The 26,133-nt window shown below is 41.5% G+C and overlaps 1 protein-coding gene across 5 annotated transcripts in view; it reads left to right on the forward strand.

Annotated features, from left to right (window-relative positions):
- The window catches only part of CELSR1 (cadherin EGF LAG seven-pass G-type receptor 1), a 184,989-nt gene that overhangs the window by 73,263 nt on the left and 85,593 nt on the right, over positions 1-26,133 (forward strand). For all 5 annotated transcript variants that reach the window (XM_044423373.1, XM_044423374.1, XM_044423376.1 and 2 more), the window contains exons 3-5: positions 15,803-16,025; positions 17,226-17,341; positions 24,165-24,253. In XM_044423373.1, coding sequence (XP_044279308.1) covers positions 15,803-16,025; positions 17,226-17,341; positions 24,165-24,253 — 428 coding nt within the window. The remainder of the gene's footprint in view (positions 1-15,802; positions 16,026-17,225; positions 17,342-24,164; positions 24,254-26,133) is intronic.

Raw genomic sequence — 26,133 nt, forward strand, 5'->3', positions numbered from 1 at the left:
ATGTGTACTTGTATTCTCAGAAGCAAACATAAATCAAGAATGTTGAGCCTATTTCAGAAGCTTTTGGGTGCTACAGTCCAGTGAGCAAGGCAACTTCTACCAGTAACTATGCCCTAGGAGAGCAATTTCAATCATTTAGCATAGGGAAAAGATTAACAAAAGCCAGAACAGGTGTGGTGCTCAAGGGAAAGAGTGTGGGGCACAGAAAAGAAACTTTAGAGGGCCACACTGGAACCACAGATGGGTTGGGTTTGGACTTAGGCTTGAGAAGTCTGAGGTTCTGTGCTTCTGTTATAAATTGTGAAGCCAGAGATGTTGGTAAAATATGGTGACCTCTATGGTAGATTGTTTATCATTTTGGTTCTTTTTTATTCCTCATGTTTATAAAGAAAAATGGGTGGGAAATAATAAAAAAGAGGGCAATCTAGGCCCCTATTCAACATCTAGAGTGTGATAGGATGCTGCAGATGTCTTGTTCCATGACCAGAGATAGAGCTATGAACACAATGAAGGAGATTGAAATGCAAGACCATGTAAGTGAAATCAGATATGGTGAAATGGGGAGCTGCTGTTGCTCCAGGAGGGGAATACAGAGGACTCCCCTATGAGTCCTCCATTCCTTCCCCTTCAACAGAAAGGTAAGTAGGTCTTCATCTTTTGTACCGGTTGGTGCAGTTCAGCCAGGCTGGAGCCAGGGTGGCAAGTTTGCTTGTTCCTCCTCTCTGGCCTGCTCCTGATAGCTTCCATGTTAGAACATACTTCTTAGGTCTTTTGGCTTCCTTGATTAAACCCCTGGAGTTTGGGTTCTCAGACTTGCTTTTGAGCTTTGTCTGGAAGTTAGGCCACAGGGTGTGCATAGTAAGGAGTGGCATTCAGTAGAATGAACCTATTGGGGTCTTGGTAGCTATGCCAAACATCCCCCCGCTCCCCAATGGTGGCTGTATTTGAGAAAGTCTGTCCCTGGAGCATGTAGTCATAAATGTGGTGTAGGCATACACCTTTGCTGAGAATAGGTTGACAATTGAGGAATATACAAAATCTCTAACAGTAATACTGGTTGCTCCCTTCATATGCTGTATTTTTTAAAAAAAATCTTATTAAAGGCCTAAAAGACTAGACTATCCTTGTTGGAGTGGTAATTCTCAGCACCCTGATTTCAAAACTCCAAGCATTCACTTTGCCATATTAAAAAACATGCTTAGAAAAATAATTAGAAGAAAATCACACATCTTTCATCTCTTTGTGAAGGTAGACTGATCTTAATGCTTAGATTATAACAAATATGCCCTATCCTCAAACACCTTTTTTTCCCTCCAGAAATTACATCCTAATAAAAAGGCGTCTCTTCTACCTTGTTACCTACCCTGTCTCCCATACTTTGAAGCTCTACATTTGTTTGGATGTAATTTATACATGATGAAAGTTTCTCTGTCTTCAGGAGTGTTCCATTTCAAACAGTAAGGCACACAGAGCTTTTATGAGACATTTCTGAAATAGGAATACCCACTAATTATAATTATCTGGAACAGAATGCACTTCCTGTGATGTAAGGAGGTGAGTGATAAGGAGACATAATATTTGTGAGTTTAAATTAGATTGGAATAGTTTTATTTCATATTCTCAATGTTCCTACAATGTTTGTGCTAAGGAAGGAGGGACATTGCCTTATAGCATAGAAAGATCCCCAAACTCTTGTTCTTCTCTGTCTTTTTAGGTAGGAAGCAAGGTATGTATTTCTCTGTATATATTCCATGGAAGTATTGTTTATAGAAAGCCTGGTGAACAGACTTAAAAGTTTCAGGTAGGAATCAAACCCCATTGGAGAGTAGACCACTTTTCAAGTCCTCATTAGAGGGCCTCTGGGATAATTGGGTTGAAGCTTGATAGAGGAATTGGTTTAAGGGACAGGAATTGGGACTTGCAATGCCTGATTTGTGGTAACAGTAAAAATATAGGGTTTTAAGGTAACATTAAACATATTCAGAAAGAAACAAGTACCTTAAATCATAAGTTTTCTTTTTCATTTCCTTTTAATATAATATTGTGTATTTTAGAACTTTCTTTGTATCTCTGATCAGTTTGTCTTAGGCTTATTGGGTACCTGAAGGAGCACCTCCTTCCCTATGTGCCAGCCTGCCCCTTGAGATCTGAGGCAGAGGTCCTTCTCTGGGAGCCCTCTTTAAAGGAAATCAGGAGGGTAGCTACTTGAAGAAGGACCTTTTCAGTGGTGGCGCCCTGATTGTGGAACACACTCCCCAGGGATGTTTGCCTGGCACCATTGCTTTATTCTTTTTGGTGTCAGATGACGACCTTTTTATTCTCCCATATTTTAACAGTTAATTGGTTTTATCCTATTGGATGCAGTGTGCTGTGTGTTGTCGTTGTTATGATTGATTTTTTGTTTTTTGTAAGCCATCCAGAGACTTTTAGTACTGGGACAGCATATTTTAAATAAATAAATAAATAAATTGGGGGGAAATGTATACAGAGGTAAAGCTTTATGGTGACAGTGGAAGTGAAGGGAGGGGCTGCCCAGCATTGAGGGATGATCCTCCACAAAAAGTGGTGTTCCGACACATTTGGCAGTAGCAGTGGGTTGCCCTGGAACTGAGGGCCCCACCTAGGTTGTGTCATCAGAGGTAGCCACTATGCCTACTCTTTCAGAAACAGCCCCCCCCCCCGTGCAGCAAAATTAAAACTCCAAATTCTGTCACATGTAAATGGAGGGTGAGGGCAAAGTGTCAGGTGGGAATTGTGGGTGTCAATTATTTGTTGCAAACATAAATTGTCATTTATCATGCTGATACAAATCTTTTCAGTATGAATTGAAGTACATGGAGTTGTGGTTTGGGCAGAATCAAGGTGGAAAAACCCACCCATGTAGTGGTCTTGTGAATTTGCTTGTGGTTTTGTGACAATGGTCTTTTATTTAAAGATCAGTGACTGAAGAGCTTTACCCTGACTCTTTTTTGTGGTCATGTGACAAAAAATAATCTTGTGGCATCTTAAAGACACGTATTTTGTCAATTGCAAAGCAAACTGCATTCAAAAGAATTATGCATTTTTACTATGTTGCAAAGTTTCCTTTACAACAATGAAAGAATTATTCTTTTGCAGAATTTGACATCAGATTTCATTTCTGGTCCTTCAGCTGGTCAGTAACAAACTTTCATCCCACTTGCTAAAAGTTGGATTCTTCTTGTGCACCATTTGCTTTTCACTTCCTGTATTTTTCATAGGCTGACCACATAGTGTTTGCACAGTACCTGTAGGAATCTTTTTGTTTGTTTTTAAAGACTTGCTGAAGACTCTGGTCTAATATGTAGCTCTACTTTTAACATGTACTTCTGACACTTTCACAAAATGTTTAGGCAGAATATTTAGGCATGGGGAAAGAAATTCCACAGTAAGAGAACAGAACTTCCAATGATGATGCTTCTCTGTATGTCCTTTACTGTGGACATGGAAACAAAAGTGTACATTATGCATTAATATATATTAAATTTGTGATTACTCATTCTTGTAGAGGCAAGCATTTTTGTAAGAGGTGACTTGGAGCAGAAAGTGGTGGTGAATTATTTTTCATTGCATGTCTTGAACTATTTGCCCTTTGCATGTTACATGGATGCAGGGAAGTGGTTTTGACTGGGTAACTGCAATGAAAAATGGAAGAAAAAACTTTCAGTACACCCTCTTCCATGCTCATTGTCTGCTTCAAATTGCCACTCATGAATCTTCTCCTTACAAGAAGCAGCTGCTGAAGTTTCAGCCTGTGTATATATGGCCCTTCAGAACCCATTTTTTAGTGAGTATATACCAAATCCATAGATTTAGAAAGACATATTTAATTCGTTTTAGTGAAAGAAGACATCTTGTTAGCTGCAGGCAAAGCCCTTTTTTATCTTTTGTGCAGAATTGAGTACTTAGTTTATAAGTCTGGTTCACGCTTTGGTTTTGTCCTAAGAGGGAAAACAGCCAGCAGATATTTCACTGTAAATCAGAATCAAAGTGCTGCAAATCTCCTCCAGAGTTAACATTCTGCCATGATACATGCTGGGCAGCTGCACAAGTTTTGGCTTACAACGCTATTGACCAGATGGCTATAAAATTAATTGTATTTTTTATCTAAGCTACTGATTCCTGAAAGATCTCTGTCTTGTGTGGTTTTCAGAATCCTACATCAGTTGACCTATTCAAAGAGCCATGAGTGCAGTGCAGTCTCGTCTACCAAAACCTTGTGCATTCTTGCCCACCCCCACTCCTGCATCTGGTGCTTTTTTGCCTGTGGAAATGTTTCCACAGATCAAAAAGATTGGGCTGTCTCTTTTGAAACTTACTCCAGAGATTCAGCATTCTTGTTTGCTCTTTTTAATTAGCTTTAAAATGGTTTGACAGGATTTCTGATGTTACAAAAGCATTTTAAAGTGCTGGCATTAAGGGAGCTTTGTAAATGAAAGTGATATGCTTAAAATCAGTGTAATCACTAAAGCCTAATTTCTCCACCTCCCGTTCAGTCCATAATCTCAGAGTGTCACCTTGATCATGTGCATGCTTCTACCAGGGAGTAAAGAGCAGGTCCAACATTTTGCGCTTGTGGAATAGTTTTGCTTGATGCAGCATAAGAATGATCTACTTTTCTGCAGCACCACATTTAGGCAGCAATGCAGGTAGAAAAGACCCAGATGTAAGAGGCCGGGTGGGAACCAAACTGCTATATGTTGTGGGTATGAGGGGTAGCCCAAATTACAGCTCACTGTTTTTTACTGGGCTGGAAATTTGTGTTGTTGGTTTTTTGTTTTTGTTTTCAGGAAACAATGTAAAGATTTGAGGGCCAGTTAGTTTGTTTGGTTGATGGTTGTTTCTTAGGCTGATGGAACTTACAGACTGCTTATCAGAATGAAACCTCCTGTGGAGGCTTGGAACACATTAAAACCTCCTGTGGAGGCTTGGAACACTTGGCTGCTCCGCCACGCCCCAGCACGTGTGGCAGGCGTGCTTCGGACGAGGCGGGGGACGCAGGGCCGGCGGCTACAAAGCCCGCGGGAGGAGCGCGCCACCAGCAACACCTACTGCGCCCGGCAGCCTACGCCGGAGGAGGGCCGCCTCCTCGCTGTGTAAGACCGCGCCGCGCCGGAGGGGAGCCGCTGCCTGGCCGCGTAAGACCGCGCCGCCATCCACCGCCCACTTGGCTGCTCCGCCACGCCCCAGCACGTGTGGCAGGCGTGCTTCGGACGAGGCGGGGGACGCAGGGCCGGCGGCTACAAAGGGCGTCGGCCAAAGGACGGTCGCCACCGTTCAGGTGGCCGAGCAGGGGGCGGGGCTGGCCAGGGGCTTGCGCTTGGCGATGGTAGGCCCTCCTGCTGGGCTGTGAGTGAGGGGTGAGTGTGTGTGTGTGTGTGTGTGTGTGTGTGTGTTTTTAGTAGTATTTTAAATCTTTTTATGGAGTCGTCCCTGGCCATGCTGCCGCTTATGTTTCCTGGGGAGCGCACGGGTGCCGCCATTGAGGTGGTTATGGGCAGGGGACGTAACAGCGTTGGGAGCTTAACGTGTCCGCATAGAAGAAGGAGGGACAGATGGCTGACACCTGTCCCTACTTCTGGTTTTGCTCCCAGCCAGAGGGTGCCAGGGAGTCTCGTCAGTCGCCCCTCCAGCCTGACGGTGCTGTTGCTTAATGCCAGGTCGGTCAATAACAAATCTGCCCTCATCCAGGACCTGATTGTGGATGAGGGGGCTGACCTGGTCTGCATAACGGAGACCTGGGCGGGAGAGGGGGGGGATGTTGCCCTCTCCCAAGTGTGCCCGCCCGGGTATCTGGTCCAGCACTGCTCACGGCTGGAGGGGAGGGGAGGGGGGGTCGCTTTGGTATACCGAGCCTCCATCTCCCTCACGGGACTTCCGGTCCCTTCGAGACCAGGGCTGGAGTGTCTCTATTTGGTGTTGGGCGACCGAGACAGACTGGGGATTCTGTTGGTGTACCGCGCACCCTTCTGCCCAACAGTCTCCCTGCCTGAGCTGACGGAGACTGTCTCGGACCTGGTGTTGAGGACCCCCAGGATGTTGGTCCTGGGGGACTTCAATCTCCATGCCGAGGCTAGTCTGACCGGGGCGGCTCAGGACTTCATGGCCTCCATGACGGCCATGGGGCTGTCTCAACATGTCACCGGCCCCACCCATGAACGGGGACACACTCTGGACCTGGTTTTCTCGACGGGGCAGGAAGAGGGTGGTCTGAGGGTGAGGAATTTATGCTTGACTCCCCTGTCATGGTCAGATCACTTCCTGGTGAGGTTTATGCTCGAGAGCGACTTCTCCCTCTGTAAGGGTGCGGACCCGATTATGTGGGTCCGCCCCCGGAGCCGGATGGATCCAGAAGGATTCCTGAAGGCCCTGGGGGAGTTTCCGGCTGACAAGACGGGTGCTCCTGTCGAGGCTCTGGTCGAACTGTGGAATGGGGAGATGACCAGGGCTGTAGACACGATCGCTCCTAAGCGTCCTCTCCCACCGGGCAGAGCCCGCTCTTCCCCTTGGTATACTCCTGAATTGAGGGCGATGAAGCAGGTTGGGAGACGACTAGAGCGTAGGTGGAGGAAATCACGAGATGAATCTGACCGAACACACTTAAGAGCCCACTATCGGGCCTATGCTGTGGCGGTGAGGGCGGCAAAAAAGAGATTCTTTTCCGCTTCCATTGCCTCCTCACAATGCCGTCCGGCGGAGCTCTTTCGAGTGGTGCAAGGCCTGGTCCGTCCAGGTCCAAAGGAAGACCTGATTCCACCCTCAAAGACCCGCTGTGACGACTTTGCCAGGCATTTCAGGGAGAAAATCGCTCAGATTCGTCACGAGCTGGACACCACTATTGATTCAGAGGTTTCAAAGGAGACACCAATGCTGCCGTCTGGTCCAGATTTATTGGATGAATTTCAGTTATTGCGGCCCGATGATGTGGACAAGGTGCTTGGGCGAGTACGTCCAACCACTTGCCTTTTGGACCCTTGCCCGTCTTGGTTAATAAATGATTCCAAGCACGGGATTGGAACCTGGATCTTGGAAGTGGTTAACGCTTCTCTGAGGGAGGGTCGGGTGCCGGCCCCTTTGAAGGAGGCGGTAGTCCGACCGGTCCTGAAGAAGGCGTCACTGGATCCAGAGATGGCCTCTAATTATAGACCAGTGGCCAACATCCCGTTTCTGGGCAAGGTGTTAGAACGAGTGGTGGCGGGACAACTCCAAGCACTCTTGGATGAAACTGATTATCTGGACCCATTGCAGTCCGGCTTCAGACCCGGGTACGGTACTGAATCTGCCTTGGTCGCCCTGTATGATGACCTGTGCAGGGAGAAGGACAGGGGGAGTGCGTCCCTGTTGGTTCTGCTGGACCTCTCAGCAGCTTTCGATACCATCGACCATGGTATCCTTCTGGATAGGCTTGCGGGATTGGGGGTTGGAGGCACTGCTTTGCAGTGGTTCCGCTCCTATCTCAATGGCCGGTTCCAGAAGGTGGTGCTGGGGGACTATGGCTCTGCGCCATGGCAGCTATGCCATGGAGTACCGCAGGGGTCCATTTTGTCCCCTTTGCTGTTCAACATATACATGAAACCGCTGGGAGAGGTCATCAGGAGGTGTGGGCTGCGGAACCATCAGTACGCTGATGATACCCAGCTCTACCTCTCGTTTTCCACCAATCCAGGTGAGGCAGTGGCTGTGCTGAACCGGTGCCTGGCCGAGGTAATGGGCTGGATGAGGGCCAATAAACTGAAGCTCAATCCAGACAAGACGGAGGTCCTGTTGGTTGGTGGATCGGGCTTCGGAGAGGGTGAATTGAACCTTGTCCTGAATGGGGTTGCACTCCCTCTTAGGGACAAGGTCCGCAGCTTGGGAGTGCTCCTCGACCCAGAGCTTTCACTGGAAGCTCAGGTAACAGCAGTGGCGAGGAGTGCTTTCCTCCAGCTTCGGCTAATTCATCAGCTGCGCCCCTATCTGGAGAATGACTGCCTTGCGACAGTGACACATGCGTTGGTGACTTCCCGTTTGGACTTCTGCAACGCGCTCTACGTGGGGCTACCCTTGAAGACGGTCCGGATACTTCAATTGGTCCAAAATAGAGCTGCCAGGCTGCTGATGGGGACTGGACGTTATGTTCACATGACTCCAGTTCTCCGTCAGCTTCACTGGCTTCCCATTGAAGTCCGGGCCCAATTCAAGGTGTTGGTTATGACCTATAAAGCCCTAAACGGCTTGGGTCCTGGTTACCTGAAGGAGCGCTTACATCCTTATATGCCCAGCCGCCCCCTGAGATCGGCGGGAGAGGCCCTTCTCCGGGAGCCCTCCATGGAAGAAGTTAGGAGGGTGGTTACTCGGAGGAGGGCTTTCTCAGCGGTGGCGCCTAAGTTATGGAATGCGCTCCCCAGAGAGGTCCGCCTGGCGCCGTCGTTATTTGTTTTTCGGCGCCAGGCGAAGACCTTTTTATTTAAGCAGTATTTTAAATGTTAATATTATTGAATTTTATTTGGCCAGGGCGGCTTGTTTTATAGTGTATATTTGTATTTTATTGTATATATTTTAAAATGTTATTTTAAATTTTTTGTTGTAAGCCGCCCCGAGGCTTCGGCGAATGGGGCGGCATAAAAATGTTTTAATAAATAAATAAATAAATAAATAAATAAATAAAAGATAAAATTTGAATCCATGTTATTGCAGTCCATAAAGTTTTAATATTAACATGTATCAGTGTGATGACAGCAGGAGTTTTTCTTGGCTGGTCTTGTTGGCTGTCATAAACAAATAGGCAGGTTCTTGTTGGCTCTCATAAACAAATCAGGCTGGGGGCAGCAGCCATTGTGTAAAGGTCTATTTTTCATAAATTGTCACAACTGTTTGGTTTGGTTCCCAGTGGCTCTGAATGCTGCTCTGTTGCTTTGCAAAAGTTAAGCTCCAAAGAAGCAGAAAATAAGTAATCTTCTTTCCAAATACTTGAACTAGGAGTTGTTAATAAGTTAACAATAAGGTGTGCTGGAATACCGCTTGTCCCAATTTTTACTTTACCCATTTGTGTGAATGGTAAACTAATGCAACAATTTGAATTCCTTCATCACTGAAAATTATTCTTCTTTCTGAAAAGAACTTGGCTTTTTAAGGGTTAGTGCTTGTTTAGGGCTGTCTCCCCTCATCATGAGTTATTTCTAAAATGTTAAAGACAAGAGCAAATGAAAGGTTCAGACATAATACAGCAATTCCTAATTGTCCCTTTTATTCAGGGTGGAGAAATTAAGCCCCCTTTAATGTGATACAGACATCTGCTATGAGGGATATTACTGTTGATTAGTTTTGCATATATATGCATGTATTTATGTACACAGATTTAAGTGCACTTGAAACTTTTGACGGTTGAACAGATTGTAAGGCACTGGGACATGAACATTAGGATAATTAGAATTCTGGAGTACAGTTGTGTGAAGCATTGTAATTTGTGGCAAGTACTCTTTCATTGTTATTGCAAAGGTTCTTTTGTTCAGGCTAGCATGGTTCACTGACTGTGTCTAAAATCCTTTGCCACTCATCTAAGCACAGTTCTTCTCCCAAAAGGATACTGTACTCTGTTACAGGATCTGGTTTAGTTTAGAACACTCTCTTAATGTTTTGTCATATTTTCTTAAAGCTAAAAATGCATTTAAAATCACTATAGCCACTCTTTGACATTCCTCTGACAATGCTGTTGTATTTTAGAAAAGGAAAGGCACTCTGAAGAAAACAATGGAGTGGCAAATCTTAAGTAATGCAACTGCATAGTTTGTTTTTTATCATGATGAAAGGTCATCACTTTAACCTATGAAATACGTTTACTTTGACACAATCCAGCAAGATTTATGTAAATGTTATATAATACAAGTATTTATGAAATTAATGGAATGTGGGAAGGTGTTTAAGAATGTGACAGACGTATTTTCACTCACCTGCTCTCACTGTTGTTTTGCCCAGATCCTCTAGATTGGAACCCTGTTCAGAAATCCTGACTACTCAGTTGCATTCATTGTTTGTCTCTGCAAGCAATCATTTATTCTTAACTGTTAGTTCTGGTGATGTCCACTACACCATAACAATTGTTGCTCCTTGTCCAAGCAAGCTGGTTGTTTCCTTTTTTTGCTGGCCTCTACGTGTACTTATTAGTCTATTGTAACCACTACTAGCTGCTAGGGAGGAGTAGCATTGATAGGGAAGTAGCTGCATCAGATCCCCTCCACATTTTATTTCTCACTTACCGTGGTATGGAATGGAGCAAGAGTGCTCAGAAGCAGCAGCCATGCCCTTCAGATCCCCAGAATGTTAAGAACTAGCTCTTTTGTTGCACTTCAATTTTTTTTTAGTATTCTCTCCATCTTGGGAGCTGTGCAGAAATATAAGAGAGGCCAACCCTTCCTAACCCAGTAATTTTTATTATTATTCATCGTGGACTTCAGGGCTCTGTGCAGAAGCCTTCAAGGAAGGCATTGTATGGGCGTTTCCTACACTGAATTCAAGAACTAGGGCTACTTCTGACTTACAAGTGTAAGTATTATGAGGTCTAGCCACTAAGTTGCATGATCAATGTGGTGATACATTTTAACTGGCTGTCCTGTCATTACCTTCCTTCCTCAAAATGATGTGTGTGGAGAGTTGTATAATAGGAATCTTCAGTAGTACTGAACTTGCATGAGAATAAAATAACTAAATGAATTTGCGAATGCATCCATTTTAATACTTTGGGTTTGGATTTATCATTTCTTTCCTTTTTAGCTAAGGATATTATTAAAAACAAACATTAAGAGTGCATCTGAAAAACTTGTAAAAGTAACTGTGTGAAAAGAAAACATTTTTTCTACACATGCTTTTGGGCTGTATTCCCTCTCCAAAATTATACATTTGTACATCTCTGTATTCAATCTTTGCCCCATGTGACTTACAAAATCTGACAGGGAGTGAACAGCCATTAATGCCTCTGAGGGGGTGGGAGTCAGTTTCTGGTTGCATGAAAGAGGTGGTGGTAAGATCAGGCCTGAAGACATGAGCCCTGGACCTAGTCTTTAAGCAAGCAAAACTTTAAGCAAGCAAAAAATATTCCTTTCCTGCCATTGCCAGATGCTCCTGGATGAAATTAATTATCTGGATCCAATGCGATTGTGGTTCAGGCCATGTTTTGGCACAGATATTATCTTAATCTCTCTGTATGATGACCTGTTTTGGAAGAGAGACAGGCAGTTTAATCCTGCTGGTTCTCAGTGACTTCTGATACTGATACCATCAAGCCTAGTATCATTCTGAGGCTGCTTTAGCTAGTAATGAAGTGGTTGTAGTGGTTTTGCTGCTGTTTGAATGGCGAAGTCCAGAAGTGACTATTGCTTGTGGGGTATTGCTCAACCCTGTGGGTTCTCCAGCATGGGCTTTCAAGGGGAAGGCTTTGTTACCTGTACAATGTAAAATGTACATGCAACCATTGAGAGTTTCGGGCTGTTTGGCTGTTTGGCTATTGAAGGAGTTTGAGGACCCCTGTGTTAGGGTTTTCCATTTTTGGGTAGTACGGCCCTAAGTATGTTTCTCCAGAAGTAGGTAACACTATCCAGTAGTACACTCTAGGACTGCAGCTTAAATCTCAATATGTTATAACACAAAGTGGTTTTTTGCTAGTAACCATAGCTCAGAAATATGTTGTTAGTAGATAGCAAACTGCTACAGGTAGGCTACATTGTGCCTCATTGTCTTCCTTGTTTGTTTATAGTGGATAATGTTTACTCGCTGAATAATTAAAGGATATATATATAGTTAGTCTGCACATTGTTGAGTAACTGAAGAAAACAGTCTACTATTTGCAGCAGTTATTGGTAGGGAATCCCACATGGGCTGCTCTACTCTGCCCAAGGCTAACTGAATAGAAGGCATCATTCTATCGCATTCCTGGCTTAAGGCAAGGTAGTTTTAAGGAGGTGGAAGGTGTGTGCAATAATGAAACCCTATCTGTACAGTTAACAAGGCTAAACTTGCCTTTTATAGCTTCTGGGTAAACTGTTTGACTACTCTCCCTAAATACTCAGATCCTCAAGTAGTTGTTTATACCTAGGTCACATTTTCAGTTATTTAGATGCAATCCTATGCATGCATAGACAGAAAAAAGTCCTACAATTTTTACTTTTTTGAAACTTTTATATCCCTATAGTGATGAACTTATTTTCATAAATGTTGCAAGAGCCCATCAATAAATAAGGTTAAAATGGAAGAAGCCAACTGTCTTGCTATTTGTATCACTTCTGTTGATATCATGGATTAAGGACACTGGGCAGCCTTTCACAAATAATGAAAAATAAGTATATAATCTTGAGAATGTGTTTTCAATTTCTGCAGTCTGGAGGTGATTTTTTTTCCTTACCAGATGTGCCCCAAATATCTCCTAATCTCAACAGCATTTTTTTCCGTCCTTTTAAAAATATTTTTCTAATCTAAATGAGAAAAAGAGATCTTAATCCCAAGGCTGCTTATTTTCTTTTGTGAGATTGTAGGGGATTGAAGAGGTAGAAGAGGAGAAAACAGGGATGCTATTGGCTGTGTTCAGATACCATGATAACCTGTGCTTTATCATGGCCATAATAAGACTAGCCTTCCCTCAGTCCTGCGTGCACCCATCTTCTTCCCTAGTGGGGCTGCAATGCAATTAGAAGCTTTTGCTTCTGTTCTAGAATTATCAACATTGAGAGCTAGATGGGAAATTTAAACTGTGATGGAACTTAACTATGTTTTTAAAGTTAGACTAGCATCAGAAGCAATGGTTTCAGATTGGCTTGTTTCACATGAAATGGGTGTTAAGTTTAATTGTTTTTCAGTTCTGGGTGAAATTATTAATTGTGGCTAATTAAAAAAGAAATGAGAGTTTTTGAATTCTTTGCAATCATGCTGGAAAAGGGGGTGAGAGGAGCAGTGTTGCAAGCCATCACAATTAATTGTAGCTTATCCGGAGTGGGAAACCTCTTTCAGTCTGAGGGCCAAATTCATTTTCAGAGAAACTCTTGAGCCAACATTCCAGTTGGTGAAGCTAAGAAGACAGTAGCTATAGAATATCAATTAAAATCTTTCCTGGACTAGCTATCTCATTTCTGCTGCTGATCACTCTCATATTTCCCCATCATCTTGCCCCCAGCACACCCACCAACTAATTCCTTTTATTTGTGGAATGCCATTTCCAATTCTGACAGTGACTTTAAGAAAAATTGTCGTGAAACATCACTCTTCCATTCTCTGAACTGTGGCTCACACATTCAAATATTTACACAGTACAATCTTTAACATCCCAATGTTTTCACTGGCTTATCTGTGCACAAGTCCAGAATAGCACCTTTGGAACATCAAGGTGACACATACCTCCGAAAAAATTTATCTGCAAGAGTTGCAGTCTGATCATAAACATGATTACTTAGAAATAATTCTTTCTGTTATATATGCTCCAAATTGCATTCTTAGACTTAGAGAATTATTGTGGCAGTCACAGAAACAGAAAATCCTTAAGTTCAGAAAGCAACCAATATGAATATGTGTGAGAATGATTTTTTTCATACACGGGCCCAGTGCGGATGTGTGACTCCGGAGCTCAGGATCTTTATCTGAGCAGAACTTTGCTCAGATAAAGATCCTGAGCTCCAGAGTCACATATCCACACTGGGCCCGTGTATGAAAAATGTGTCCTGCTGCCCTGAACTGTCTACAGAAGGCATGGAAAGCTTCCATGAAAGGTGTAGCCACAGTTCACTTTTGTATAACATTAAAGGAAAATGTGAGCCTATGCCATGGTCAGTTTACAAGCTGGTTCCATATGTAAATCAATCCAGATAGAGAGATATTCATACCACTCCTACAGTGATAACTTGTATAAGAAAATCCATGGTAATGGACTGAGAAGATGTCTATACCAACTTCTACAACTTAATACTCTCCAGATGTTTTGGATTTCAATTCCAGGCTGCACCAGCCAGCATAACCAATGGTCAGGGATGCTGGGATTCTGGTCCCAGGCATCTGGGGAGCACAAGGCTAGGGAGACTGGCCTACACAATTGAAGAATTCCATGGGTGTTCAGTCAAACTATTGCTTGCTGTCTTGGGCTTTTCACAGTTCACTGTGCATTTCCAGAAAACACAGTATTCTATTAACCTCTCTGTCCCATTGATCCTGTTTACAACATTACTGAGTTTTGGATGGGAAAGGAGAAAGGTTGAGCACTCTCAAATTAGCTAGGCATTGTTAACTCATTTAGATTCCTCCAGACTCACAATCACAACTTGAAGGTATAAATAAATTGAATGCTTAGTTTAGCTCGTGAGTTAGTGTCCAAGGATAATTGATTGTGTAAACATGCCCTGAGCAAATAAAGTTTGGCTTCCTGGTGCTATTGCTTATTATTTCATTAGAATTCCTATATGTCCTTTCATTAAAGATAAATAACTTTCATTGAAGACAAATATTCCCCTTACCCATCTTGAATTTTTATGCATTACTTTCTCTATTGCTACTTTCCTGAGACCATCAGATATTTTAAAATTTGCAGTCTTGATTTCAGGGTGGAAATTATGAGGAAGAAAACCATTCAAATATGGAAGTGACCACTTCCAAATAGGGCAGGAGAGAAAAAGGCAAAAAATATTAGTGAGCATACTGGTTTGTTAACTTACCAAGAGACATTCTTGACCTTGGTGAAACTTGCACTGTTCAATCAAGTGTTTACTAAGAATTTACATTCAATGATGTGGGATGATTTAATGATTCCAGAGCTCTTATTTCTGCTCATAAGAACAATAGTGGCTTAAACTTGCAGACTATACCGACAGCTGTTCCTTCATTTGTTTATTTGGGTCTGTCGTGTTTCTGCACGTACATGTGTTCATGTCAATGTCCTCCTTGTTTGTCATCAATTGTCCTTTCATCAAGACATCAGTCCAAAGAGAAGTCAGGGCTTTATCAGTAGATATCCCCTTCCAGTTTCAATAGGGCAAGTCCATACTTAGCCTTTTATTTAGGCCTGTGCCATTTTCAATGATTCAAATGTTTTATTGTGCAAAAAACACAGTAGCCTGAGAGACTTTATTGTGATCGGTAAGTAACAGAAGGTTTGGTTCTGATTAAGCCGCAGATAGAACACTATCCTTGTAATGTGGGTGGAAACTCTTTTGACATTTGCATATTGTTAATGACATTTTAATCACCTTTTTGATGGTTAAATTGTGTGCTTTTCTTCTGATTTCCTCATGCTGTAGAAGGTCTTTTCTCAGCAGCGATGACAATTGGACAAACGCAAGCAGAACAATCTGTCAATGGCAATAGCCCTGATGGCTAAATATTACCTCCAGTATCAGAGCCAATATGCCTTTGTGTGACAATTGCTGAGGAGCGTGAATGGAACTGTGCTCTGACACGCAAATCCAACTTCTGAACTTCACAAAGTCAGCTGGTTAGCCACTGCACAAGCGGAATGCTAGGCTTGATATGCTTTTGGCCCAGACTAGTATAGCTTTTCTTATGTTCTTCATCATTTCAGTAGGAAAGATCCTGCTTGCAAAACATGGGGCCTGGTGTGGCCAAGGCTAAGCAACTGAGACCTGTTGGCCAAGTGCTTCCCAGCTTGAATCATGAAGCTTGCATTAGCAATTTATGGAATTAGACAGCCTTTTCTCTCTCCTAGTGGAATTCGTGGAAGTCATTACAGTCCCTAGCCATGGGTTCTTAAATTACTAATAGTTTTAGAAAGATACTATTATGCCTTCATATCTGACAGATATTTCTCTTTCTCCATTAGGAGAGTACTGTGAAGTGAACGCTCGCTCTGGACGCTGTGCACCAGGTGTGTGCAAGAACGGAGGGACCTGTGTTAATCTGCTCATAGGAGGCTTCAAATGTGAGTGCCCCCCTGGTGAATACGAGAGACCTTACTGTGAGATGACTACAAGAAGCTTCCCTCCAGAGTCATTTGTCACCTTCAAGGGCTTAAGGCAACGCTTCCATTTCACTGTCTCTCTCATGTAAGTTTCCTTCTTTCCATGTTGTGTGAATACTTGCTCATCCATGTTTGCAGTGGCCACAAACCAGGGCATAAGTACACAGTAGCACATGACTTTTCATGGGCATGCTTTTGCAGTATATCTCATCCAGAAGTTTGTTGCTCATTTTGAAACATGCCTTCTTGGTCTTATTTTTTATAATTACTCTGAACAGCTGGGGAATATTTTCTTCAAGAATGGCCCAGAATTAGGAAATTAATTTTAAAAGTGGGGAGGGTTTCATGCTTTGGCAGTATACGTATAATCGTAGGAAGCCAGACTTATTCGAGTCTTAAACTCTGTTCAGAGGCAAATGTTTTATCTAATAAAGCTCATCCACTTGACTGAAACTTATATTTTTTATAATAAGCCACACGCCCACAAACTAGATTGCTAGCTGTCCACACTGTCTAGTTTAGAAATTGCGTAGAGGCTGTGCGTTATGCCATATGCCATAACTGAAAAAGCAGATGCTATAAAAAGAGCTAAGGAAAAAGTATCCTTAGCTTATCACAATATCCTCTGCTTATTCATCACAAGCTGTTCCTTTTTTCCATTAAGCTTCTTACCACATTTTTGCATTAGTTTTTAGCTATGTTGCTACCCATTCCCAAAGTTGAGCAGTTTCTTTCTCCCCCTTTTACTTCCACAAATCTAATGCCAGTGTATACTTGCTTAAGGAAATAATATCATTTTAGCCTCTTAGAACACCAAGTTCATGATGGGACAAATGGGGGCCAAACTGGCTAAGTAAGAATGTTGTTGCACCAGCTGACTGCAGGTTCTAGCTGTGGCTAAGTAAGAGACCTTCAAATTTAGGAATATTTAGACTGCAATCCTAAATTCACATCCTTGAAAGCAAATACCACTGACATCCGCTTACTGCTGGTGTTCTTGTTGTTCCTTTTAAAAACTATTTTAGGCCACATTTAAAGGTTGCAGCAGTGTGTGTGTGTGTAAATCGAGCCCCCTGTCTCCTCCATGTGTCCAATCTACCATTAGGACAGGCATTTTGCTAGGGTATAACAGAAAGGGAAATGATCCATTTTACATCTAGGGATATAAGTAAGAGCTTGTCCTGTTTTAATGGAATGGCTGGCAAGTCTTATGTGGTTTGTTTACAGAGCTACTTGGCTGTAAAGAATTCTTTCTGTGAAATTTGTGCTTCCCCATCTGTTGTAGGTTTGCAACCAGAGAAAGGAATGCCCTGCTTCTCTATAATGGGCGTTTTAATGAGAAGCACGATTTTATTGCACTTGAGATCATTGAAGAACAGATCCAGCTGACATTCTCTGCAGGTAAGATATTTCTGTTTGTTTAGCTTGCTAAGGTTAGCAGATATCCTCAACTAAATCATTCACTGCATTTTAAAAATTCATCAGTTACATTAAGCAACTGGCATCTTAAAGCTGGAATCCTATGCAGACTTCCTAAAGAGTAAGTCCCACTGAAATCACAGGGTACGAGTACTACATAAATCATTACTGAGTAAACATGAATAGGATCACATTGCTAGAACAACTTTAATACGATCTAAAATCAATTTCTCTGATTCCTTTTAGTAATTATTTTTATTGCTCTGTGGCTGTAAATTGGGTGTTCTTCCCTGCTACCAACCAAACAAATTAAGGAAATGCCCATGAGAGCTGTTTCATCTGCCAGGGAGAAATTTGCCCTTTTGCACTAAGTTCTTTGGAAATCATGGGTTTCATCCTGTCCTTTCCCCGCTTTATTTTTTGAGATTCTGTGCTTCATTCTTGAGATGCTTTTCATAGAATACCAAATTGTATTTGTAACACAGTTCATCACACACCATAAGCACTGATGGTTCATTGTTATAAATCTCTATTCAGATACAGCTAGGAGAATCTCTCACACTGCTGAGTTATGATTCAGTTGATCATAATGTATCATAAACACATTATCCATTGTCAAAGGTTTGCTATGTGGAAGAGACCATGGTTACAGTATGGCCAATTTTACAAAGTGTGAGAATGCTCAATTTTCTTTCAGAGTCAATAGAACTGTTCATGTACTTAAAATGAAGCAGATGGCTGAGTATTTTGCAGGATCAGATGAACCAAGAGTGTTATGCATCAAACCATATCCTCATTCTTTTAATATAGAACATAGTTTCTATTTCTAACAAAATAACAGCCCCATTTGATGCATGCCTGCTCAGAAACAAGTTCCACTGTGCTCCGTGCCTTTGGCTGCAATCCTGTGCACACTTCCATGGGAATAAGACCCATTGGACACTGTAGGATTACCTAGGAAAATATGTGTAGCATTGCATTGGTAAAAAAATAATTCAAAGACACATAATATTGCGTATCAGACAATGGATTCTCAGTAGATTGCTCAAAAATATAGGAAGTTTTAAACTTTAGACTGAAAACAATAGTAACAGTTACTATGAATTTTACTTAAATTTCAGATACTTTCCAATGTATGAATCAAAACATTGCTAAAGAATGGAAAAGAGGCCACTAATGATGCAATCCAAGATAGAAGGGACATACAACTCTTGGCATACTAGCTACACCCTGCATAGCTAGGAGGTTTAGGCCTTCAATTTTTTGTTTATTTGCACATTCAATCATGGAAAGCATAAATTAATTCTTCTCCCTATCCCTGTCCAAGTTTTCTCCCATTACACTTGGATGTCTCAGTTTCAAAATAGGAATATAGAAGCTGACAGAGTGCCTCAGGTGCATAGGGGTGATATACAGATTATATTAATGACTGAAACTGCAATGTGCAAATTAACAAGGTCCTTCCTACTCCGTTTATGCATTTCTGATGAACCTTCAGAGAACCAGTATGGGGTAGTGGTTAAGAGTGTGGGACTGGGACACAGGCAATCTGAATTCTAGTCCCCACTCATCCATGAAACCAACTGGTGCCTTGGGGCAGTCGCAAAGTCACAGCCCAAGCTTTCTCACAGGGTTATTGTTGTGGGGATAAGATTGAGAGTGGAAAGAGGAGAATAATGTAAGCTGCTTTGAGTTCTTTGTAAGAAAAAGGTGGCATATACATCTAATAATAAATAAATAAACTTTCAGTATTAAAGCTGCTGGAAAATAAAGCTATGTTTTCTTTAAGCTCATTCTGCAACACTATATTTTGCCATTAGAACAATTTAAATATATTTGCGTTGGCTCAATAATTCAAGTACTTTGCTAGGTATAGGAGAAGATGGGACAATGATAGGGACTGGGGAATCACAAAAATGCACATTTTAAGGAAGTTGCTAAATGCTGACTATTGACTTCCATGGGTCTAAACTTTTTGCATAGTTCTATGAGTCACAGAAATTTTCGAAAGTAAGAATTCAGGTCCTTAAATGCACTTTCTTGTACATTCATGTAAGAAATGTAATTAGATGTAAAGCATTTTGCCTAAAGCAATGTTTTCTATATTTGCTAATTGAAAATCAACCTATATTACAGAGTAGCCGGAGAAGATATCTATCTAGATGGTATCAAATACTTGTTGGTGTCTGTTACCCTCAAGCAGTTGATATCTAGACAAGGAGAGGTTATTAAGAAAGAGCAGTAATGAATGCAAAACGAATGTTGTTTGTCTTACTTTATTTCTACAGAACCAGACAAAAAAAATCTGGTAGAGGATATTACAGAAAAAAGAAAATCAACAAAATGTTCTATGTTATGTAAGATCTTTAAGATATTAAACTGTAGTGGCATATCTACATGTTTTCATCATATATTTGCATTATGAAAAATCCGATATACAAGATCCTTTTTCTTCTAAGAAGAACTATTTCTAGGTTGAATGGGAACTAACTGCTTTGATCCAAGAAGGGAAATTCAAAATAATGGCAATACTCTCTTGCATTTAGCCAGTGAGGTTACAGATGGTATTCACATTCACACTGTAAAACTCATTCAGGTTCCATTATTTTTAATATTAATATTCTGCCCAATAATTGAAGCTATCTGGGTATTTCACAAGAGCAGATTAAATACAATACAAAATACAATAACAATAAAAGCATCATAAATGCACAATACAGAATTAAAAATACTTTTTTTAAAAAAAGTTGCAGTAGCTTACAATAGGTACGAGTAAGCCACTTGTTAAGCAGATGACATAATGCTCCAATAAAATATAAAATTTGTTACATTTTAGTAAGATTTGGGGTTAATTGTTGTAGATGAGTCTTAACTTTAAGCTGAAAAGATATCAAAGTTGGAGCCAGGTGGACCCCAGTAGAGAGCTTGTTTCATAATTGAGGGGGCTGCCACTGAAAAGGCTCTTCTCCTTGTTACCACCTAATGAGCCTTCCTTGGAATAGACAGTTGGAGGAAGGCTCCAGATCTTGATCGTAGTGTGCAGGTAGTTTGCAGTTGGGAGAAGTGTTCCAAACCCATGTAAGGATTAATAGGTGAAAAGCAGCACCTTAAATTGGACTCAGAATCATCTAGGCAGCCAATGCAAGCAGGCTAGAATTGGTGTAATATGATTGGATCTTCTGGTCTGTGTTATTTATCTGGCTGCTGCAATTTGCAAAATCTGCAGCTTCTAAACAGTCTTCAAGGGCAGCCCCAGGTAGAATGCATTGCACAACCTCTTTAACTAATTACCAGAGCAGGATTACTGAAACCAGCTATCCTTGTCCAGATGTTGGGCCTCCAGCAAAAGCTGGTAGAAGACACTTGATGTCACTGAGGCCATTTGGGCCTCAGGTGACAAAGATGACCCAAGGAGCAGCTCCCAAGCTGTGATCCTTAAAGGGGAGTATGACCCCAACCAGAACAGGCTGAATTCCCTCCACCCTGTCAGAGGAATCACCCACAAGCAGCATCTCAATCTTGTCTGCACTGAGCTTCTGTTAGTTAGTTGAATTGTTGAATTAAAAACACATCTGAATGATGATCACACAACCATGTAGCTATCAGATATGTGTAACTAATTTGGGGTGAGTAAACCTAGAAGCCAGTAGGTTTTTCATAATGCGTCATTTGGCAAAGTACATTACAAACTTCCTTAATGTAGTGGAGTGGGAAGGACATCTCACACATTACGGTCTGTTCAGATGGATTTGTCCAATTCTAAGGAGGAGGTGGAAGAGCGGGAGAGGGTCAGAGGATTGGGCAGTTACCTCGTGAAACTTCTCAGGCAGGGCATGAGAACCAGCCCTCCTAGGGAGGGAGACTTTTCAGAGTGGGAGGGACACGGTGGGGGGGAGGATTCCCTGATCTTATTCAGAGGTAACAGATAAAGTGAGCCGAGCAATTCAGAACTGTCTAGTGTTTCCACATCTAGTCTGCAAGCAGCGGGACGTACCCTGAGGGTGGGATCAGAAGCTTTTCTGAAATGGGGGAAAGGAGGAGAAGGTTCAGTTTGGATTCAACTGTTTACATGGGCAGAGGCTTCTCTCACATCTCCAAAGAATGCTACTCTGATTTATACTGGTCTGTAACCAGTTAAATTTTGAAAAAAAGCAAAGATTTCTAAGATTTCATTTCGGTTTGCTAGAGAAGGAAAGAGGAAAGTTATCTCCTCTTGAGGCTTATATCTGATTCATATCCAAATATATATCAGAAAATATCTGGACAGTCAACAGCTATCTGTTCAAACCTCCTTGAGTTTGAGAAACAAAGAAGGTGAAATTACTTGGGGTTAAGTAGACCTTAGGCAACTGAGCAATTAATAAGAGCTTTTGTGATTGAAATTATATGTTGTTATATATATGCCATCAAGCTGTTTCTGACTTATGGCAATCCTTTGTAAGAATTCCCTGCAAAATGCCCTGTTTTACTGCATAAAAATTGTCTAAATAATCGAGTTCGTGAAAAAGAAGAAAACAAAGATGAAAAGGAAGTAGTTAGGACATAGATAAAAGAAAGAATGGGAATAAAATGAATGGAACTTTGAGGGTTCCTTCAGTATATAGTTTTACTTTTTGTGGTGCACAAAGATAACTCAAACAAGGAGAGTGCTAGGTCTTACCTGTAACATTCACAAAAACAAATAATGCAGAGTTTGCACATATATCGTCTTTAAAGAGTAACACTCATTGTACTTCTCTCACAGTTTAAGACTGCTTTTTATGAAATGAACAGCTGTGTGGGTTAAACTTAAGTCAATGTTTGCATGAATACAGCCAGAAACATAGCCGTTTATAATAGACATAGTTTTTCTTAATGTTTTTCTTCTCTTATCCCTCTGACTTTTGTCCAAGTAGTCATTTATGGCAAACCCAGCCTGTTCAGTTTGACAGGATCTTGTGTACTTTTGCTGTAGGTATTTGTTTTGCTATTACCTCAGAGCAGCCATGAATAGTCACCTGGCTGGTTGTACTGGTCTGCATAGCTAATCTGACATTCTGTGCTTTATCAAATCCAATCTTTGAATGACGTTTAATGGGAAAGAAAGGAAGCAATGTCGTGTGTTGCTCGGCTGGCTTCTGCAATTTCCTGGGAAGAAAAATGTTTTCTTTGTTTTTTCACACCTTATCTGACAGTGTGGTATGATTCCAGCCTGGAGAAAAAAGCCACAGGAATTCACATTCTTTCTGTGGGTAACAGCTATTTCTCCTAAATAGTGACATTTTACACTTTGTCAGCTAAAATGTTTACACTGTTTTGCTAAAGTTTATGTGTACCACTCACCATATTAAGTGGTATATAAGTATTACTAATAAATAAAATAAAGTTTGAAGGCATCCAACTGATTCAGCATGAAGACACACTAGAAATAGAAAGTGCATATTTGTATATTTTGTGCATGTGTTTGGTTTAATTTAATTGGCGAGAGCCAGTGTGGTATAGCGGTTAAGAGCACAGGTCTGGGTCTACGGAGATGTGGGTTCTAGTTCCTGCTCAGCCATGGAGCCAACTGGGTGATTTTGGGCCCAACCTACCTCACAGGGATAAGACTGGAAGCATAATGTAAGCTGCTTTGAGTTCTTTAAAAAAAGAAAAAGGCAGAAAATAAATCTAATAAATATTTTTTGTGTTAACATAACTTGCAGTCTACAGGCAGGAAACTTGTCATTTATTTAGGGGGAGGAACTGAGCTAGCAGTTGGTGCGGTATGTGGTGCTTTATTTTGAGAGCAGTGTTGCTGGTGGTCACACGATGTCACAGTTTAACTCTACTCACCTTCCTCCTATTGTCTTGGATAGAGTTGCAGCTCCCTTGCGGGGGAAAAAACACAGTTTTGCATTTTAGAAGTACTCCTGCACCTGGCTTTGGTCTTGACACTGATGTAACAGCTGTAGCCAGCGTGTTCTTGTCCAGCTTACATGCTGGAGCATCAGCTTTGCCCATTCCTAAGGAGGCCACATCTCATCATGGTGACACATTGATACTGGATTATTGCAGTGCTCTTAACATGGAACTGCCCCTCCAGAATCTCTGGGAACCTCAGATTGTTCAGCGTGGGGTGACAAGCACGTTTCTGTCTGCTTACCCCTAGGAAAATGAAACAACTACAATACTGATAACACTGATCCCTTGTTTCTTTCCGAGCCAACTAAAAGTCTTTTAAAACCCCACAGAACTTGGGATAAGGTTACTTAAAGGGTCCTCTTTTTCCATGTGAGCTGGCCCATTCTTTAAGAGGATGCTCTTTTCAATGTCTTTACAGTGCAAGAGATTTTAATGCTTAGGATGCAGTAGAGGGTGGTGCCAAGACTACAGACTTCTCTGCCAAGGGACATTCATTTGGCCTTTGACCAACTGGCTGATATATTCTTGTTCCAGAAGATATTTGACTTACCAGGCCAAAGGGGCTTTTCTGGTTCTGGATTTTTATAAGCTGTTTTTAATTTTTTTCTAATTGCCTGTGCTTGTATTATCCTTTTCTTTTTGTGGCATCTTTTGTAATGGTTTTTAATGTAAACTTCCCTGAACATTGTGATTGTAGTAAAAAGGTAGCATATACATTTTCTGAATGAAACGAATGGAAAATTGGATGAAAGCAAACTCAGTGCATTCAAGCTGGGAGGAGGAAGGTATTAATGGGTTTGCTTCATTGTGTATATTTTCTTTGCAATGCTGACTAATACCTTTGTTCATAGTTAAAAGGAATGTGTTGAAAAGAGGATCTCTAAAGGTGAACTCTTTCTTTCTCTTTCATGCAACTTCTCAGGGGAAACCACTACAACAGTTGCACCATTTGTTCCAGGAGGTGTTAGTGATGGACAGTGGCACTCTGTCCAGGTACAGTACTACAACAAGGTAAGACAAGGTGCTCTAAGGAAATCATTTGTTCATCTTTGGTCTTAATTCAGATGGGTAGGGTGATCTAAAATGAACCATAGCCAATCTTGTAACTCAGTGATTGAGCCAAAGCATGTCACTGTAATAGAAATCTTGCTTTATAGAGCAGTAACATGGCTGAGCCTATTCTATAGCACTGTCAGTGTGATGATTCCATGTCTACCTCAGTGAGGCTCCCATGTCTACTTTCCACAGGTGCATTAATGACTGTTTAAAGCCTTGGAAAATCTTATAAGCAATAATCTCAGTCCAGAGTCAAGAAAAGTAACAGGCATGCGTCTTCCATGAAGTGAACAAGCAATCCTTGTAGCTGTAGAATAGAGATGTAGCAAGATGGAGAAAAGATGGCTTCTTAGAGATGCTGCTCAGAGTTTTTCTGCCTTAGCTTTGCAGTGTTTTGTTTTAGCTGCTTATTGAAACAAACAAACTAACTGCTAAACTGTTAACTGCTAAACCGTTATTTTGTGGCATTGGAACTAGTTGCACCAGGATGCCTTGGCAAAGGAAGGTAGGGCAGAAATAAATAATTTGCACTGCTAGATCTCCAGTGGCGGGTGCCTACAAAAGAGTACACAATACAGATGATTTACTTTCTTTGTTGGCATGCAAACAATCTAAAATTGATGATTTTTTTTCACCCCATGTTTGTTTCCATCAACCTTTGAAATTCCAACTTCAAACCATTTTACTCCCCTTGTTAGCTTTGATGAGAATATTAAGTATGCTGTTGAGAGAGGAGACACACGAGGCAATAAAAAGTAGATAAAGACACTGAACCTGCTAACTACAGAACTGTCGACAACATGCCAGGTGATCTCATTCAACTAACAGCTGCAACTGTTAAATCAGTCTTTGAAATATTAAAGCAACTAGAATCTAAGGCTGATCAACTTACTCTGAAATTCTCAACCTACATCAAGTCTTTCTCAGATCCTGGTGGGTTTTTTCCCTAGAAAACTTTTCATCTTTAACCTGGTTAGGCTGTGCAAAAATGGGTCAGGTGTGGTGGTTACAAGAGAAAGGCGGCCAAACTCAAAGTTGTAGCCTTGTAATGTTTGTTTAACTGTCTGCAGAGATAAAGTGCAGAGGGTATTTTGGAATACAACAAAGTGGGCTATTCTCCATTTAAGAGCTCTTCTAAGTGAGAAATTGTTGACAATTGATTTGATTTCAGTTGAGCCTCTTAACAGTAAAAATCAGGCATAAAGAATTATGCTTATATTTGGAAACTCCAGGATTCCTAGTTTATTATTAAGACAGAAAGAAGTTTTGTAAGTGAAAGGAATTTTCCCAGCTAAGTTTTTTGTTAATACAGTGCTTAACCCTCCACTACCATGCTGGCAAAAAGACACCTCTCTGATGGACTTTGTCGATTTTACTAATGCAGTTTCAATAGATATGATCCCATGTGATTTGGCTCTGAGGCCTGATTCCCTCATCTCCTGAATCCAGCCCTTGTGCATGTTTCCCCCAAGATTTCTATTCAAGAGAACCTACTGAATTCATTCTCAGTTTTTCCACCATCAGAACAGTTTTGAACACCATGAGGTTAGAAAGGCCTACAGGATGTGCAGCAAGATTTTACAGGCCTAGTGGAGTGGGTAGCAGTCTCTGAATCTGAAATTAGAGGACTAATCACTTCATTATCTTCTGGAAAATCCCTGGGGAAGGACAAGCTTCCACCAGATCTCTACAAAGCGTTCCTTGAGTGGTGGGCTTCAGAGTTGGCTAGAGTATTTTCATAGGTTAATGGCTCAGCAGTGATACCTGCTGGATGGAAATTGGCCATCGTTGTCCCTATACACAAAAAGGGATATTTCAGACCCACAAAACTATAG

This window comes from Varanus komodoensis, unplaced genomic scaffold, assembly GCF_004798865.1.
Source record: "Varanus komodoensis strain SLA01 unplaced genomic scaffold, ASM479886v1 scaffold13_3, whole genome shotgun sequence".
In the NCBI taxonomy this organism is placed as follows: domain Eukaryota; kingdom Metazoa; phylum Chordata; class Lepidosauria; order Squamata; family Varanidae; genus Varanus; species Varanus komodoensis.